General features: G+C 40.9%; 1 protein-coding gene across 4 annotated transcripts in view; it reads right to left on the bottom strand.

Annotated features, from left to right (window-relative positions):
* mki67 (marker of proliferation Ki-67) overlaps nt 1–16,124 on the bottom strand; it is a 56,213-nt gene that overhangs the window by 28,619 nt on the left and 11,470 nt on the right. For 2 of the 4 annotated variants that reach the window (XM_078564879.1, XM_078564880.1), the window contains exons 2-9: nt 15,944–16,058; nt 15,768–15,849; nt 15,559–15,674; nt 13,479–13,563; nt 7,502–7,583; nt 4,062–5,807; nt 3,212–3,462; nt 1,090–1,765 (exon numbers count right to left, since the gene is read on the bottom strand). In XM_078564879.1, coding sequence (XP_078421005.1) covers nt 1,090–1,765; nt 3,212–3,462; nt 4,062–5,807; nt 7,502–7,583; nt 13,479–13,563; nt 15,559–15,674; nt 15,768–15,849; nt 15,944–16,035 — 3,130 coding nt within the window. In that variant the 5' untranslated portion in view covers nt 16,036–16,058. The remainder of the gene's footprint in view (nt 1–1,089; nt 1,766–3,211; nt 3,463–4,061; nt 5,808–7,501; nt 7,584–13,478; nt 13,564–15,558; nt 15,675–15,767; nt 15,850–15,943; nt 16,059–16,124) is intronic. The other 2 variants (XM_078564881.1, XM_078564882.1) reach the window with 2 other exon arrangements.

The following is a 16,124-nucleotide window of genomic DNA, read 5'->3' as shown; positions in this document are numbered from 1 at the left end:
GTGGGTTTGGAAGGTGCAGTCTAAGGAGCCTTGGTGAATTCCTGCAGTACATGAATTAACATCCCAAATCAGTTCTCCAGATGAACTGAAGATCACCAGGTAACCACTGCAAGAGGAATGTGATCTGTAACATTTTCCAGTGGTTTCCACTTACAAGGTTGGTGCCTTATGTGCATCACCCAAGTGGAATTGTTTTCAGAGTCAGAAGCATTGGCACATGCACTTCTCACCATAATAACCTGAGATGCATGCAACTCAAATTATCACAGGAAAAAAAAACCTTCAAACAATCTTACCTAAGTGCCATGCAAACATTGATCTATTATCAGTATAAAAGTTATTCATAGATTTGTTTGTTCTGTACCATGTAGGGACACCTTGAGGAATGACTGATTTTTAAAAATGCTTTGAATAAACCAATTCATCAACGAGAACAGTAACCTCAATACCATCCCTCAGTAGTTGTAATGTGTACCCAGTTAGTCAGCATCTGAAGATACAGATATGGGATTGGCGGGTGGGTGCAGTGGAAGTAAAGGGACAGCTTATGACACTGCAATATTGTGCTAATATGCTCCTTGTGATAATTCTTCAAGACAATTGCTCCCAGTTTTGCCATAAGTTCAAAATACGCCTCATACACAAAGTTTAGACAGGCAGAATGTGCAATCTAATCACATTACTGAAATGTTTTATAGTTCAAGTCAAATTATTTCAAACATTTCTCACACTAAGCTTTACTAAAATCCTTGTGACAACTCGGCTTAATTATGCTCTGTGTCATTCAATCAATGCCATGACACAGGATGCCAATTTTTACTTCTATCAAGCTATAATTTTTCCCCCTCTTTTGAGTCACTCGCAGCATTCACCAGGCAAGAAGTAAGGTTAAATGATTTTTGCCAATGTCACAAAGTCCAGCAATTTAAGTACTGTAAATTTATGGCCTGCGCCACTGTCTTGCCAATCTATGGCCAACCACTTTTTTTAAAAAGTGGAACAGTTGTTAATTTTTGAGGCTGTGTCATAAATATGGTACAACCCTAGCTAATTCCAGTAAAAAATCAGCAACTTTAGAAAATGCCTTACCCAACAGGTTGGCAGCTGAAGCCCCTGCCTGCCTTCTGGAACGTACTGCTGCAAATAATGAACCACTTCTTCTAGTGCTTTTTCTGGAAGGTTTTTTCCCGGAACTTGCCACTAAACTGGCGTTCTGTTGAGGCTGCTCAAATAGCACCAAACTGAGAGGAGCTGGTGTAAGCCGAGGAGACTTGGACCGGGTTAAGTGGGGAGGAGTAGCAACATGCGTGATGGAGAAACGCCCACGTACATGTGGAGAACAATCAGAGGATTCTCCAGCAATCAGACTTGACGTTTTATTGGCCACCAATTTGCTGGGTGACAAGGTAGGCAAGGTTTTGGCAACAGATGACTTCTTGCTGGCTGAGGGCGTCTTGTTTTGTAAAGGAGTTCTTGCAGCAGGCGACCTCTTGGAGGAAGGCAAGGAGGGTGTTTTTGTTGGCAAAGGAGTCTTGGCATCAGGTGACTGTTTGACATCTAACAGGGAGGGTGCCTTAGTTGATGCTGGCATCTTAACCAAAGGTGACCTCTTTGCAGGTGGATTTACGCCAGTTGTTGACAAAAACCCCTTGCCTAGTGAGGGAACTTTGGCAGGTGATTTCTTAGTTTGCCTGGGCGAGGCCTTTGCTGAAGGGATACTTGACCTCGTGGGACTTGGATGACATTCATTTAGCTCACCGAATTCCTGAGGGGGAAGAAAGCAAATTTGCATTATTTCAGACGAGACTTGATAATAAAATGGCTATTTGATATTAATAGTATAATGGGAACTAAACTATCCAAAATGCCTTCTGAGTTAAAATACAAATGTCAAAAAAGTACATATTGCCTTAGAGATGAAAAATACATGCAAGGATTCTGGAATTCCACAGATTTCAAAATCAATTACTGTCACAAGTCTAACCAAATTTTATGACTTAAGAATGCAGTTTCCACAGCAAATCTGTATAGGGCTTGGAGAACATCACTGACATATTTTTCAAAAAATGTTTATTTTTAAATAATACTTCATAAAAAACTATACTAAATTGATGGTTTTTATTTTGAACAGTCAGGCATTTGAATCTGTTTAAAAACTGTTTATTGTACTCAGTCTTTATTTTCCATGTGCTCATCAGCGATTGGCAGTGATAGCTCAACATTTTAGTCTCTGACTTTTGAGACAGGTAGATATTAAACGGCAACTACAAAAATTGGCAGTTTTTTTTTTGTTTAATATGCTGATATTTACCACACATTCCCTACCTAGCATGGTAACACAAGTTCAAGCAATTGTCAACTATTCACTCCAACCATTCTCTGGTCCATTGACCTTCCCAATAGCTATGGCAGTTTCCATACAGATCAGTAAATGACAAAACATCACTGCTGGCCTTGTAAACTCAAACTGAACCATTCAGCCAACTTCCCTCATGTGAAAAAAAATACTCGATGCCAAATCAACCATTGGCTTCAAAAGCACTGTGAAGTCCATCTTTCGACTGGTTTGGCACTTCACAATATAGCATCACTATCCTGCACAAGATTCCATGGGTCAACCAATTTTATAAGTTAATGGCTCAGGTACAGATTCTGTAAAAGCAAAAATGCCTCTAAGGCATTTCTACATTAGCAACTTTGTTGTCCTATTGTTTACTTTTTAAAATTTTAACTCCCATTCAAAATCAAAATTTTCACATCTGGTAATAATTGTTATACCAGATTCTTGCCACAAGATGGTACTGTCACCAAGCTTTTACAATATAATATTGATTATAATATGCAACTGAAAGCAATGTACTGTAGGGAAACAAGAATATTGCATTGCTACATGACACAAGTGTTACAGTGAAGTTATACATTATATGTCAATGGATTTCCAAGTAATCAACTGCAAATGATAGTGATCCACAAGATAACTCAAGTTCCCATATTTCCAATGTGTATTACCATTCCATGTATAGTGTGACTATACTGTAAATATGATTTTTCTTTTTACAAAGCAGTCACAGACAAGCAATTATACAATGACAACTAGAAGTTCCAAGGGTTAACCAAGTGGATAAGAAATAACCCTGTACTGATGCAGATCAGCTGGAATGATTCTATGCATAAAGGGTTAAGCTATCCACAAATGCACATCAATAGTTACCTGAATTGTACAAGCGTGTATTCCAATGCTGGAAGCACGTTTCAGTACCGTACGTGGAGTACATCGAAATGGTGTGCTTACTCGGGTCGGAGTGCCTCCTTTTCTCAGAGGAGAGCTTGGTGGCATGCATCTGTCAAATACTTCTGGACTTAGGTTTGCACCAAAAGAAACTTTCTTTCGCTTAAAACTTGGGCCATAAAAATTTTCTTCATTTTCACTTCTGCGCTTTTTTGATAAATAGGAGGTAACAGCTGTTGAGAAATAATTAAAATGGAGCAATTTAGTTAAAAAGCACAAAAACAAATTTAATCTAAACAAGTGAGATTTATCTTAAAATTTCAGACCCCAGGTAAACTAAAAAGCCACCATATTTTAGCAATGTGAGAGTATATTCATAAAGATCCTGCAAAGTTCCATCTTGCTTCCACTATCCAAGTTACATAATTAGTAGCACTGCAGTGTGCCAGTGTTGCATAATAGTCCATCAAGTCCACAGTAAAACCTTGACTTCAAAAAAAAGAGATTCTAAGTGTGCTCAAATGCTTCAATCAGCAAGTGACTCATTTTTAATTTCCAATCTCAATTTAATCATTTTATTACAAATTCAAGTCACTTAACTGGAATTATCTGGTGATCAAATTTCTTAACACGATACCCACTATTTTTCACTGCTTACTAGATCTTTTTTTTAAACTCATTAACATAGCCTGTTTTAGTGCAGAAAAATCATTAAGCTGCTTCAGAGGTTTTTTTTTTAAAGATTGCTGTACATTAAAAGATTGTAAACTTAATGTAGGTAAACCATTCTTCCCCATATATAATCTCCAGTTCCCACAGTGCTAGATTTTACCTGGAGATGAAGGGTATTCTTTGCTACTGGTATAGTGATTAAGTTCAATGTCTACAGATGAAAACCTTTCCAATTGTACAGTAGCTGTATTCACAGGACGTATATGGTCTCCCCCAGCAACTATTTTCTCAGTTTGTTCACCATTAGAGTCTCGTGGACTTTTAGATGCCCAACTCTTTCTCTTCAAGCACTCTGCTTTGGTCGGGTAATAAGGGGCATCACTTTCCCTGAGCAGATGGACTGAAGAGGGAGAGGTGCCGCTTTTCTGTTTAACCAGGGCAGGTGACTTTGAAGCTGAAGACTCCAAAATCTCTGCAGATTCAGTCTGCATATCTGCAGGTTCCGCTTTTTTGTTGCGTAAAGATGATTTGCCATGCTTTTTGGGGGTTTCAGCCCGTTCTCTACCTACATTAGCTGCTGTATGTTCCATTTCTACCGATTTATCTTTCATTTCTGATTTTGCAGCTGAAGGCTCAGAAACATTTGTGGATTCCACCTGCTCTGACTGAATATCTGCAGGTTCCGCATTTTTGTTGCGTAAAGCTGATCTGCCACGTTTTTTGGGGGTTTCAGCCCGTTCTCTGCCTACATTAGCTGCTGTATGTTCCATTTCTACCGATTCATCTTTCACTTCTGATTTTGCAGCTGAAGGCGCAGAAACATTTGTGGATTCCACCTGCTCTGACTGAATATCTGCAGGTTCTGCATTTTTGTTGCGTAAAGATGATCTGCCATGTTTTTTGGGGGTTTCAGCCCGTTCTCTGCCTACATTAGCTGCTGTATGTTCCATTTCTACCGATTCATCTTTCACTTCTGATTTTGCAGCTGAAAGCTCAGAAACATTTGTGAATTCAGCCTGCCCTGACTGAATATATGCAGGTTCCGCAGTTTTGTTACGTAAAGATGATCTGCCATGTTTTTTGGGGGTTTCAGCCCTTTCTTTGCCAACATTAACTGGTGTTTGCTCTACTTCAACAGTTTTCGCAACCATACTTGGTCCCTTTTCCACTGAAGGCTCAAGAATCTCTTGAGGTTTCTTTACAACTTCACCTGCAGTTAAGGATTTGCGAGTAGTGAAATGTTGACACTTCTGTTTTGTTTTTGGTGTACATTTAGAGCACAGGTGGTTATTTTGCTCTTTCCCTTTAACACCTACATCATAAAATGTAGGTGATGTAACTGTTGCCTCAGAAGGGGCATTTTTTGTAAATTTATTTAATTCCATTAAAACATTTTTCTTTGGGCTGCTTATGTTAGCAGTTGGTTTTGCAAGGTCTGCAGTTGCAATACCCTCAATTAACAGAGTATCTGAATTGTTCATTTTATCATAGTCACTATCTTTTTCAATCTTGCCCTCTTTGAGTGTAATATTGCTGCTCCTCCCAGACATTCGTCTGGCGCTCAGAGATGCTCGGGGATTCTTGACATATTGAGAAACTGCAGCATCGGATTTTTTTCCTGGGACACTGGTTTGCTTTGTCAGGTCAGTGCTGCTTTCGTTAACTGGTACGTGCATATTAATTTCGTTTGGTTTAATCTGAATTGGTTTTGCGACCTCCTGCTTGAACATTTCATAAAGTTTGGAGAAAGGCGATAAATATTCCTCATCTGCAAGTTGTTCATCATTAAGAACCTTTGTGGAGCTTCTCTTGCGCAGGTGCTTTGGAGGGGAATCATCCCTTTCATTTGGCGTAGCGTTTGCAGATTTCGTTGGTGCTTCAAAGATTTTATCCACATCTAGCTTATCTGACAAAACACCATGAAATTCAAAAGGATAAAAGCAATTCACAATATTAGTTAACAGGCAAGGTTCAAGTAATAAGATATAAACACGAGTGACATTCAGAAACAGCAATTCAACAGGAGGGTAATCTAGTACAAAACATGCATTGTATGTTTATCACTGAGGATTATAAATGTTCTGCTCCTAGCGTGAAAGTTCACTTGATAAACACAGCACATGATTTTCTGATGCACTACTGTAGGCAAGGTTTCCCATTTGTGAATAGATTTGATATCAGGAATAAGCTATAAGAGGTTGAGCAAAATCAGGACTCTTTTCATGGGAACAAGTTCCAGTAGAGTAATTTCAAGATTATAAATGATTTTGAGTGGGTAAAATGAAAAAAAACGGTTTCCACTATTGTTGGAGTGGTGGGGTGGGAAAAATGATTCTCTTCAGGAGAAAAATGGGAAACTAGGGGAAAGAAATTGAGGCCTAATGACTATTAACTGCTTTAATGCAAGTAACCTTCACAGTGCAACTGCATTTGAAATGGGATATGTGAGAATGAATATTTTGAAAAAATATTTTGGGGTATAGTGTGTTACTCTGTGAAGAAAGCTGGGGGGGGGGGGGTGGTGGGAAAGATTTAATTACACTGGGCAACAGTTTGACAGAAGTCAAAAATTGAATATTTTTAAGGCGGAGGTAGATAGATTCTTGTCAGGCAAAGGAATCAAAGGTTTTCAGGGGTAGATGGGAATGTGGAATTGGAAACACAAACAGGCCAGCCATGATCGTATTGAATGATGGAGCAGGCTTGGGGGGCCCAATGGCCTACTTCTGCTCCTACTTCATATGTTCATATGACTTCGATCTCACCACTGTCTTTGACAGGTGTGTATCCTGAGATTGTGGAATGTCTCAACCATTAAGAATTGAAAGAAAGGTTGTGAGGCCCTTTGTCTTAGCAGACACAGACTCCTGTTGGCCAGCCTAGGTTATGAAATGCAGATAACCTTTGTACAGCTCTCTTTGAGTTTGGTCTGTGCAGCCCACATTGTGTCGTTAGTGGCTCTTCAGAGATAATGAGATGTGAGTTTCTCCGATACTGCTAGATAACTCCTTTTTGTTTGAGGGTCACAGACAGACATGGCTGATGTTAGGTCTTTGTTCAATTTAAATTTCTAGGGGTAGCAATGAGCATATCTCTATATATTTTATACTTTAAAAAAACAGGATGAGGCCTTAGACCCTAACAGTGGGGTTCTCAAACCAAGGTTCCCTCACTGCCTCCAGAGCCTTCAAAACAGTCTTGCAACTCTTTCCTCCCCACCACTCTGGGTCATGGCAATTTAAAAGCATTAAAATGGGATCACAGTAAGAAAAAAGTTTGGGAAGCACTGACACAGAAGCTTAAAGGCAGCTGTGGGAAAACCTTTCCCTCTAAGTCACACACCACTCCAACTCGTATTCCTTCATCGCTGTTGAGTCAAAATCCTAAACCCCCTATTAAAGCGTACTGAGGGAGCACCATTGCCACGCATACTGCAGCAGTTATGGATAGTCAATAAATGTCAACCTTGCCAGTGATGTCCACATCCTGAAAAAGGTTTACATGCAAATCAGAGTTCTAGATATGTATATGCAAACTATATAGTTAGAACTCGTGAATTAGCTTTTAAAAAAAATGTATATAATGCAAAAAAATACCAACCAGGCTTCTGTCCACTTGCAGACCGACGAGCCTTGCCAGAAGGCTGTGAACCATCATCTACTCCCTGTTGAACATGAAGAACCTGTTAAGTGAAACATTATCAAATTAAAGAAGGAAATATTAAGAGTAAAAGCAAAATACCGAGAATGCTGGAAATCTGGAACAAAAACAGAAAAACTCAGCAGGTCTGACAGCATCTGTGGAAAGAGAAATAGAGTTGACATTTTGAGTCTGTATGACTTCTTCAGAGCTAAAGAAAAGTAGAAATGTGATGAAATTTATACTGTTTGGGTGAGGGGGGGGAAAAGAGGGGAGAGAGATAGAGAGAGAGAGTGGAGCAGGTGAAGCTGAGTAGAAGGCCAGCAATAGGCGGAGCAAAGGAGCGATTGACAAAGATGTCATGAACAGAAGGGTAAAGGGAGTGTTAATGGTAGCGATGAGGGCTAAAGGAGGCGCTGATAGTGGCATTAAGGTCAGAAAGCAGAATGTAATAATAGCAGGACAAGGGTAAGCACTCTGAAAAGAACATGAACAAGAGACAGGTGGCCCTTGTGAGGGTGGGGTAGGGTGGGGGGAAGGGGACAGTGGTGGGGAAAAAAGATCGAAAATAGGATAAAAGGTGGGGATAAAAATGAATAAATTGATTAAAATGAAAATAAATAAAAATAAGTGGATAAAAAATAAAAATGAATTTTGAAAAAAGTGATAAAAAGAGGCTAAAGATAGAGGAGAGAGAGTTCATGGTCTGAAGTTGTTGAACTTGATGTTAAGCCTGGAAGACTATAAAGTGCCTAATCGGAAGATGAGGTGCTATTCCTCCAGTTTGCGTTGGGCAGGCCAAGGATGAACATACTGGCATGAGAGCAGGGTGGTGTGTTGAAATGGCAAGCAACAGGAAGGTCTGGGTCATGCTTGTGGACAGACCTAAGGCGTTCCGCAAAGCGGTCACCCAGTCTGCGTTTGGTCTCTCTTATGTCGAAGAGACCGCATTGGGAGCGAATCTTTCTTACTTTTGCCACTATCAGCACTTTTTTTTAGCCCTTACCACTACCGTTAACACTCCCTTTGTCCTTTTGTTCATGGCATCGTTGTCAATCTCTCCTTTGCCCCCACCTGTCGCTGGCCTTCTATGCAGCTTCACCCCCACCTTTATATAAATTTCATCACATTTCTACTTCTCTTTAGCTCTAAAGAGTCATACAGACTCAAAACGTCAGCTCTGTTTCTCTCTCCACGGATCCTGTCAGACCTGCTGAGTTTTTAGAACAGTTAAGCGTTCAGAATATAGGCTGAATTGAGAGGCATTGCCAATCATTGGGAAGGTAATTTTTGAGGTACCCTGGAAGTAGGCAAATATGGCACTGACATTCAAAAAGGCTGATAAACTTCAATTTCACATAAAATAATAGAATCATCAGGGGTAAATCTAATTTTCTATACAATAATCTAATAAATGACAATTAGCATGGCTCCAGAAGGGGAAGACCCTACTTGAACAGAACTTATTGAAATGAAAGACAACAGAGTGCGGAGAGCCTTGAATGTCTGCCCGAATTGGAAAAAGGCATCAACAAATTTGGTGGATTGAGGGCAAATCTTGGGGAATGATTAAAATAAGTTGAACTAAGCAAAAGGTTCTGGTTAGAGAAGTAATGGCAGGAGGAGGTAGAAGGCACAGAGCAGGGTTTTCAGTTTACTTTTTAGACCCACTAATATTTCTAATTTATATTAATGACTTTCATTAAATTAATCAAATTTGCAGATGATAACAAACTAAGGGTGGCCATAAAATCCAAGGTCACAATTCAGAAGTTATAGGACAGGCTAAGCAAAATGTTGGGAAAAAAAGATGAAATTTAACACATAGGTGTAAAGTAATGTGCAGGAAGGAAGATATGAAAAACACATTGCATGAATTCACTTTCACAAATTCATACAATGTTAAACACAACCAGACTATGGCGGTATGAGTGTACCAGGATTTGTAGCAATTTTATGAGCCAAAACATCCACAATAAGCTGGTGAATTTGACAGTTAGCAATAGAAAGCAGAAGTGTACGGGGTTTACATTAACAGGACTGCTTTCACTGCAAATTTGAAAAATCAAACCAATGTAAATATTTTATCAATTGCTCAAACAGCAAACATCCATTCTGAGCAGCCATGGCATCAGGGAAAATGGCAAATAAAGATAACTACCGTAACGCAGTACAAGAACAAAGTGGAACATAGGAGACAGTTCAGAAGGGATGCAAAAAAGAGGGAGAGATGAGGCACAAAGCTGTTTGGGTATCCAAACTGGGGGGTAGGAGGATATTATTCTCCAGGATCCACATTATCTCTTAAACACCTAAAAGAATCTTAGTATTAGGCAAGCAAAATTACACTATTAGGAAATTCAAGGAAGAAAGCGTTTTGATTTTCATATAAAAATGCTGAGCCATTTCCATACCAGGACTCTACACCAAATCATCAGTTACTGAAAATATAGCAGAAACAGAAGTGCTGGAATGCTGGCCTTCGTATCTAAAGGTTGAGAAATACAAGTGATCAGAAATCATGCTGCAATCATACAAAGCACTGGTTAGAGCCCACCTGGAGTATCATGTTCAGTTCTGAGCACCACACCACAGGAAGGCTATATTCATCTTAAAGGGAATGCAGTGCAGAATAGTCTGATTAGTGGCAAATCACTAATCAGAGGACCCAGTCTCTGCAGTGCTCTTGCAGCCAATTTATGATGTGCCTAGTCCAGTTAAGGTTCTTGTCAATTATATGCCCCAGGATGAAGGCAGATGGGGAGTTTGCAATTGTGTCTCTACTGCCCTTGTCCTTCTAGGTGCTAGTGGTTGTGGGTTTGGGAGGTGCTGCCTATGGAGCCTTGGTGAGTTTCTGCAGTACATCTTGTCGATGGTACACATTGCTACCACAGTTTGCCTGTGGTGGATGGAGTGCACATTTGTGGAAAAGGGTGCCAATCAAGCGGGCTGCTTTGTCCCGGATAGTGGCAAGCTTCTTGGGTGTTATTAGAATTGCACTCATCACGCTATTGATTTGTGCCTTGTAAATGGTCGACAGGCTTTGGGGAGTCAGGACACGAGTTACTCGCCACAGGATTCCCAGCTTCTGACCTGCTCTTGTAGCCACGGTATTTATATTGCTCGCCGCCGCCACCCCCCCATCCCTCTTATCTAGTGACACTTTCAATGGCTTCTCTTCCCACTCCATTACTTCTGATGTCCCTTGGCCCCTATTTTTCATCTACATACTGTCCCTCAGCAACATCAGCCAAAAACACAGCATCAATTTTCACATGCACGCTGATGACACCCAGCTCAACCATACCACCTCTCTCGAATCCTTCATTGTCAATAAATCAGACTGCTTATCCGACATACATTACTGGATGAGCAGAAATTTCAAACAAACTAAACACTGAAGACTGAAGTCATTATTTTCAGTCCATGCCATAAACTCCATTCACTAGCTACCGACTCCTACCTGGCAAACCGTGAGGCTGAACCAAACTGCTCACAGCTTTGATGCCGTATTTGAGCCAGAAATTAATTACCTTCTAACCACATATCACTGTAATCACTAAGACCATCCATTTCCACCTCACTGACATCACCCAGCTCCACCCTTGCCCCAGGTCATTTGATGAAACCCTCAGTCATGCATTTTTTGCCTCCAAACTAGACACACTTCTGGCACCCACATTCTATCCTCCCTAAACTTGACGCCATCCAGAACCAAGGTACAATGCCGAAGGAGGGTCCGCCTCTCCAGGGAGGCTGTGGCCTCCATGTGTCAGATGATTGGGCTTGAGATCACCTCCATTGTATGGTTGGTCACCCCATGCCAGTGGCTCTGAACGTCACAGTGGCCCTCAATTTCTGCGCCTCTGGCTCTTTCCAGGGGTCAGTGAGGGATCTTTGTGGAGCTCCCAATCAACTGTCCACAGTTGCATCAAGCTGGTGACTGATGCTCTGTTCAGGCGAGTAATGACATTTATTCATTTCCGAACAGACGACGTCAGCCAGTCTGAGCAAGCCAGAGGGTTTGCAGTGATTGCTAGCTTCCCCCGCATCGAGGGTGCAATCGACTGCACACGTGGCCATCAAGGCGCCAGTGGGTCAGCCGGGTCCCTTTATCAACGTCCAGACAGTTTGTGACCACAAAACGCAGATTCTGCAAGTCTGTAGAAGGTACCCTGGCAGTTCCCATGACGCTTACATCCTTAGACACTCGCAGGTGCCAAAGCCATTCAGTGCTCCAGCCCGACTGGATGGTTGGCTGCTAAGTGACAATGGCTATCTGTTAAAAAGGTGGCTCACGACATCTCTCCACCACCCAATAGCAGAGGCAGAGCAACATTATAACAGGAGTCATGCCTCCACAAGGGCAGTGATACAGAGGACCATAAGATTAGAGGCATAGACTATTTTCTAAATGGGGAGAGAATTCTGAAATCTGGAGTGCAAAGGGACTTGGGAGTCCTAGTCCAGGATTCTTTTAAGGTTAACTTGCAGGTTGAGTCGGTGGTTAGGAAGGCAAATGCAATGTTGGCATTTATTTCAAAGGATAGATGAGCACTGATTAGTCCACCGTCTACCAGCAGTGCCATTGTAGCCTGGCCAACCCCACCCGAGGAACACATGCAGGGCACATCCGAGTCGTGGCCCTCGAGCCACAAGGTACTCAGGCCAAGCAGCCAGGGCTCAACCCCTTGGCCAGCTCCGGCATCACTGGCAGTTGGCACTCAAACTCTAACACTCCTGAGCTCCACGGGGCAGGGGCAGCCCTTAACGTTTCTCACACTGATCCATGCCGACACTGTACTCACCCTTGCAGAGCGCACAAGTCGTTCAACCTTTTGCAGCACCACGCCCATGTGCATCTCACAACGTCGTGGCTGCAGACCTCGGCTGCCACCTCCTCCTAGGCCTTTTTTTTGTCAGGTGCGATGGCCTCCTCCTGCCATCCCTGGGTACAAGTGTCCCACCTGACGCTGACCTCTTCCACAAGGACCACGAGGCACTCGTCTGAAAAACAGGGGGCCGAGTGCCCACATGACCTGCCCCCCCACCTGACATTTCCTGCCACTGGTGAGGCCATTGTTCTCGTCTCCGGACCGGTTCTAGGGATTTTCCGCTGGCAGCCTTCCGGGGATGCCTTTGCCAGTTTTAAAACGCCCACCGGGTCACCATTGGACCCGGTGCCATACAGGCCCCCACCCTGCCTTTCCCAACCATCCAGAAGACGAGTTTCACGTTGTGCGGACCTTAATTAACCAGCCAGTTGAAATCGCGGTCAGGGGCCTGTTTCCCATCCGCTCACCAATCATGCGCACCCGACGGGCAAAATTTTCAGGCTATTGTCTCTGCTAGCGAGCGCAAATTTCAGCAGTCTTTATAGTGTTCAATGCCATTGACCAGAGTCAACAACTGATCTCAGCAACAACAGATGAGATCCTTGAAGTCTCTCACTTTCATCACCTGTCATCCAGTGATCAATCAGCATACTCTACAGCTATGAATTCGTACTAGTTCAAAGATTGATGTGTTGTTGTGGCCTAGCAGCAATTAATGAACCTATTCCAAGATACCCTTTCCTTAGATCAGAGTATCCCAGTGCAAAAAGCCCCAATGTGGAGGACATTCCCTCACCTCTCCATAAAGAAAATACTATTAGTATTTTTTTTCTCCAATTCACAATTTAAACAGTATAAACTGGGGTAGCAAGAACAAAATGCACTTCCAAGTTTCCCTTCCTAGTGATTACAGAAGACGGCAATCCATCTTAAGGAAATCTGAACTCGTAATGTTGATGCACATCAACATTATAACAGTTTACACAGAGCATAAGAAAGTAATCTGAAGATCACTGTACCAGCAAGGTGCTGCAAGGATTGATACTGATAACTCCCTCTCTTCTCTCCTCCCTCCCCTACTACATAAATATGCAGGTACATACTTGTAGAGTTTCATTCTTCAGGCTTGACAAACTCCGTCTTTTTCTTGGGCTAGTGTTATGCACCGAATCCAAAGGATATTCAAACCTAACACCAAAAGGAAAAAAAAGACATTTATTTCCAGAATTTTTGCCACATTAAAGTGCGCAACTGTTCCTATTGCATGTATTTATAGAAGTTGCAAGTGAATAAACAGAAAAGGCCTGCCATCAGCAGCACCAAATTGTCCACCCAAGCTTCTATTTCACTAATTTAAGTTCTGATTTTATATTAAAGCATTCAGTTGATATAAATTGTTAAAAAATATATGCAAACTGACAATCAAGAAATATATTAACACAATGTGCATTTTACAGAGTGAACCTCTTATGGCACAAGGGACTTAGCAAGGCAACCAAAGGAATAGTCAAGAGACAGGTTTTGAGAAACTTTTTGATGGAGAGAGGTAGTAAGGAACAGTCATTTGAATGAGAAGTTATGTATTTATTGTTCGTGCGGCAGGAGATATTGGAATTCTGTACATTCCCTATCAGAAAGACAGGGCGAGCATGGGAGCAGGTTATAGGTATAGGACGGTATGAAGAAGTGGATTTTTCATACAAGGATGAGGATTTTGAATTTGGTATGTTCGCATCAGTAATGCGTGTGCAGGTCAAGATTTAAGAGGAAGGGGTTTGGCAAATCAGAGTTTATGACGAGCAAGATGCAAGACCAGAAGGAAAATATATTGGAAAAGAAACGACTGAAGATAACAAAAGCACAGATAAGAGCAAGATTGAGGCCAGGAGAAATTGAGTGCAATACTGAAGCAAGTCTATAGTTCAACTAAGAGATATAATGGATAGAACAATTGATGGAAGATGGAAGCCTTAAGTGAAAAAAGTTGATGCAAGTCATCTGATCCACTATACCTGTAGCCCAGTTATATAACCTGGTAAATATAACTGTGGACCCAAGTATACTACAAAAGGAGCCAGGAAAATACAAATTTTTGAAGTATTTTTGTAAAAAGTCTAGGATTTCTTCTCTTCCAAAATACTGCCCATTTTAATAGACAATATATTCAGTTGCTGAGTGAGCCTCCTTATGTAATGCTTTCAATATAGTCAACATCCCATGCCACTTCAAAAAGCAGAAAAGAGCACTAATCAGAAGAGCAAGGGACTAGACCAAAAAGGTAGTCAAAGCAATAGACTGTGAAGTAGCTTTGGAAGGTACTTTGATCTTACCCTTTAGAACCCACTCCTGCTCTGCTGGAAGAGATGGCCTGCAGAAGTGATATGATTTATTATCTAAAGCAATGGCACCCATTGTTTGCAATAGATGCACTGAGATACTTTCCCTCAGGGACCTCTAGGAGGGAAAGAAGCCAACCTCATGCATCTTCATAAATGAGAAAAATTATATTTAAAAGCTTTTTTTGGCAAATACATAGTTTTGTACAAAAAGTACCTTCACTACAATTGCCTTTCACTTAGGGTTTTATTCAAATCAAAACTCCTGTTACGCTTTTATAATACTTTCAGCCTCACCCCAATTGTCTTTTTTGCAATGCCACACACTTCTAATGGCATGGATGATCAAGCATTAACTAAGCTTTTAGGTTGGCATCTCCATATTGCACTTTTCATTTATTGCATTCATCAGGGATACATCTCACTTCCCAATAACATATCGGCTTCTGCATGTTTTCTAAATAAACAAACAAAGTATTCAACTTTTTCTATATCTTGACACTAGCATCCATTTTGGAGCTAGAATCAACAATAGAAAAAGTGGCCGGTAACAGGCTCCAAAATGAAATTCAGCCACCTGTGACCAAATGAAGCTTTAAAGAAATAAAGATCTGCCGCAACATAAACTTGGCCAAGCCCAGCACTTGCTCCTTGATGATACCTGGACAGGACAGCTTGACAACATAGCAAGGAGTAATTACCAATAACGTTTAAATATTTCATTATTGATCACAATTATAATTCACAAAATAAATATTGAAATCTAATGCTATTAGTGTTACCTTCCTATCAATAATATAAAACCGTCAGTTAAACTAAAGGTTGAATTTTATTTGGATCCTCTTACCTGAAAGAACGATCAATAACTGTGAACATGTCACGATGCTTTAGGCGTTCAGAATGAAGTACAACTTTGCCATTCAAATGAGTTTGATTCACTTCACTCAAATTAGTTAAAATTACCTGTAAAGCAAAAAGTAACGTGTCCAAAATGTAGATCATTCCCGTAGCATAGGATTTGCTAAAGTCAAATAACTAAAACAATAAAAAAATTACCTCATTATTTTCATTCACTTCAAGCTTACAATGTTCTTTTGAAACATGAGGCAATTGGATACGGATGTCACAGTCAGCTTTCCTAGATACCAAATCACAGAGTAAATAAGAACACTTATTTATTTATTTATAGGACAGTTATATTTGAAAACATAGATGCAGAACAGCAGCCTTACCTTCCAAACAAGCATGAAGACGATGTTAATGGAAAATTATATCCATCTGCTCCAGTACGCTTGATAACTATAACTTTACCGTAAAGTGGCATTTTCTAGGACAATAATTTCTCACCTGAAAGCAGAGGAATTCAATGATGAAAAGTTGCACCATGAAGTATTTCTACACATTATTTTAAGT

The sequence above is a fragment of the Cetorhinus maximus genome, chromosome 20 (genome assembly GCF_964194155.1).
Source record: "Cetorhinus maximus chromosome 20, sCetMax3.hap1.1, whole genome shotgun sequence".
Classification (NCBI taxonomy): domain Eukaryota; kingdom Metazoa; phylum Chordata; class Chondrichthyes; order Lamniformes; family Cetorhinidae; genus Cetorhinus; species Cetorhinus maximus.
Note: the sequence above shows the minus strand (reverse complement) of the source record. Positions and strands in the feature narration are given on the sequence as shown.